Below are 2677 nucleotides of genomic sequence, written 5' to 3'. Positions count from 1 at the left end.
GGTATAAACTATAGTTTAGGATTTTTTGGTTTCTGACCACTTTTGGGTGATTCAACATTAACCGGGTCAAATTGACCCAGGAACATCATGGCTGTATGCAAGAAACAAGCATAATAGGAGGGTTAAACCTTTTTAACTAAAAAGGGTATTTAGGTGGTTACAAATCCAGTCCAGTTCTCTTTGTGCATTCCAGGCAAACTATGCATCAACAACAAACACATTTAAAAAGCAATCGTTTATTATATTTTGGGGTCATTTGTATCTGAAAAGGCATTTTTGGTTGCAGTTGACATGTTGGTCATATTCACAGTAAACTGAACAGTCGAGGGTTGACATGGGGTTTTCATCCACCGGTTCTCCATTTGTGTAGATTATGAACCAAGAAGCAGTCTCTCCTCAGCTAGAATAGAAATCCAGTTTATTTGACAGAATAACCGTTTTGAGTGCTTGACTATTAACATATGGGCCAAACAAAGTTAACTCACCAACTTTGTCATTAATTCCTATTGCCAAACAGTGAAGGTCTGCTGATTCTATTCAGACCAGGAGGAAGCGCCGCCACAGGTACTGGCCCACTGTAATGCTTGGCTGGCAAGACAATCATCGGACCCACTCGTGCCGCCTTTTCCCACACTAAAGAATTACAAGTCAAAAACCATGTGTGAAGCATGGCATGACATTACATCCCCCCCCCCATCATCATACACGTTCCTATAAGCAACCCAACCTGTATTGGTTTCCTGTCCACTCCAAAACAGTTCAGGTTCTTGTGGCTTCTCAAAGCGACGAGAACCAAACTTGCTAGGGTTGCTCGGCTTTTCGTGACTTTGACAAGAGCCACATAAATAGTCATTCCCATCAGCTGACCTCCATCTGAAAAGCAATGAAATATTCACACACCCTCATTTACTCTGTATTTTTCTACGATTCACATGTCGGGCTGATCTCTTACCTTCCATTTACAAAACTGCATGCCTTATTTGGTGCCTCTGCATCATCTACTGGTACAGCATTCAGGTGACATGTGATGTAGAGCTGTGTGAGGAAAAGGTAAATGTAGGAACACAATCTACATGTGTAATAATAATTTCAGCACGTTAACTTAGAGCCTCACTTCTTCCCTGTCCTCATTATGAAATTTAAAGGCATCAATGGTCAAGTGGAGCTCGTCAGCCTGTGTCCTGGATAAGAAGCTAGACCTAGAACCTGGAAGCTCAGAATCAACCAGGCACCTGTGAAGAGAAGGGAGAATTCAGTCAGTTTTCCAGTAGTGGCTAAATGTCCCTTAAATACCAACATTTATTCTCTAAATAGCCTTCAGATTTAACCGACATAGACTACCATGAGGCTCTGGAGCCATAAAAGGCTTCACACAATGCAGTAATCTTCCAAGCGCTTACCCATTTTCAACAAAGACGTATCTCGGCTCAGAGGATACATCTGGGGAAAGTGTCGCCACACAGCTGCTCACAAACACTCGGAGCCCCGTGTGATGTCCAACTCGGACTGAGGCTTCGATGCCGATGGGCTCGCCGAGGTAAAACACATTAGAGCCTCTTCGATGAAGCCAGTCATCTGAACAAAAATAAATATATATACAAATAGTGAAGGAAAATAAATCAAAACATTAGAAAAGAGGAAACATACTTGTCATAATGCTCAAGTCAAACTCCAAAGTTTCCTCTGCAGCTTGTTTAGACATGAAGGGGATCCAGGTGGGCATGAGGGAAGAACTGGACATACTGTACTTCCTAAGAAACAGAAGGCATTTTTAATAAAATGTTCAGACAGTGTTTTCAAAAGATGAGCTTTGAGACAAACCTTTCGTAATGACATTCAATTGGAATTACAGCCTCATCCATTCGAACCACCCCATCTGGAGAGGCCACGGGAGAGTATACGAGCAGGTTTGTGTAGACCAGTGCGTCTTCAGTCATCTGTGGAGAGTAGTTGCATTTAAAACTAGTATAGTTTGAAATAATTTAATAGAAATATATGAATAATTACCTTTTGTTTGGTGCCGCAGTCCATTAGTTTAACAAGGATTCTGTACTCATCTCCTGAAAATATTGTAGCTCTACAGTGGTCATTGTGCTCCACTCCAAGGCGTAACTCATCACCATTGACAGGAGCTCCAACTTCAAACATGTCAGCTTGAATAATAATCTCCAATGAGTCTGGATGGCAGGTCACTCGGATAGTATTCACCTGCTCTTGTTCCTCAGATGGATCCTTTGCTTGCAGAGTGTGTTGGGAGCTCCCTGTGATCTGAGGACTTTGAATTGAAGCATGCCGAGAGTAACCTTTGGGAGGAAAAGCAGAATATGACCTGAAACACAGTCCAACCAGGAGAAGAACCCCAAAACACGAGGTATTCATAGCACTGAAGAACAGCAAACTGATTCAGACTGTAAACTGTCTTCCTGTCTGACCCACTAAGCAGCACAATACTCTGAGTAGTGAACATATCTTACTTTATATTCAGACAATCAGCCTCATCAAAGCAGCCCTGAACACCTGAGTCTAATCATCCACTAATCAGCCTGTAATTGTTTTCACACCTTCAAAGAGTCAATAACAAAGTCTGATAAAGTTTAGGGGGATTCCTCCATATTTGAATCTGTTAAAACAGTTCAGACATATTCTCTTTATTGCTTTTTTCTTTAGACATTTAAAT

The 2677-nt window shown here is 41.6% G+C and overlaps 1 protein-coding gene across 1 annotated transcript; it reads right to left on the bottom strand.

Annotated features, from left to right (window-relative positions):
• Nucleotides 1–368: 368 nt before the first annotated feature.
• Nucleotides 369–2379, bottom strand: LOC130196983 (zona pellucida sperm-binding protein 3-like). Its single transcript, XM_056419424.1, has 9 exons — nucleotides 2008–2379; nucleotides 1822–1937; nucleotides 1648–1751; nucleotides 1401–1575; nucleotides 1115–1232; nucleotides 953–1035; nucleotides 728–873; nucleotides 486–633; nucleotides 369–400 (listed from the first exon to the last, which is right to left on the bottom strand). The coding sequence occupies exons 1-8, from the start codon at nucleotides 2377–2379 to the stop codon at nucleotides 497–499; spliced, it is 1251 nt and encodes a 416-aa protein (XP_056275399.1). The 3' UTR covers nucleotides 369–400; nucleotides 486–496.
• Nucleotides 2380–2677: the final 298 nt, after the last annotated feature.

The sequence above is a fragment of the Pseudoliparis swirei genome, chromosome 7 (assembly GCF_029220125.1).
Source record: "Pseudoliparis swirei isolate HS2019 ecotype Mariana Trench chromosome 7, NWPU_hadal_v1, whole genome shotgun sequence".
Taxonomy (NCBI): Eukaryota; Metazoa; Chordata; class Actinopteri; order Perciformes; family Liparidae; genus Pseudoliparis; species Pseudoliparis swirei.
This window is presented reverse-complemented; position numbering and strand designations above follow the sequence as displayed.

Coding starts and splice junctions, on each gene's coding strand:
- LOC130196983 (XM_056419424.1), bottom strand. CDS start 2,379: ATGAATACCTCGTGTTTTGGGGTTCTTCTCCTGGTTGGACTGTGTTTC. Junction 1,938..2,007: donor ACTGCGGCACCAAACAAAAG/GTAATTATTCAT, acceptor TACTCTCCACAG/ATGACTGAAGACGCACTGGT. Junction 1,036..1,114: donor ATAATGAGGACAGGGAAGAA/GTGAGGCTCTAA, acceptor TTCCTCACACAG/CTCTACATCACATGTCACCT.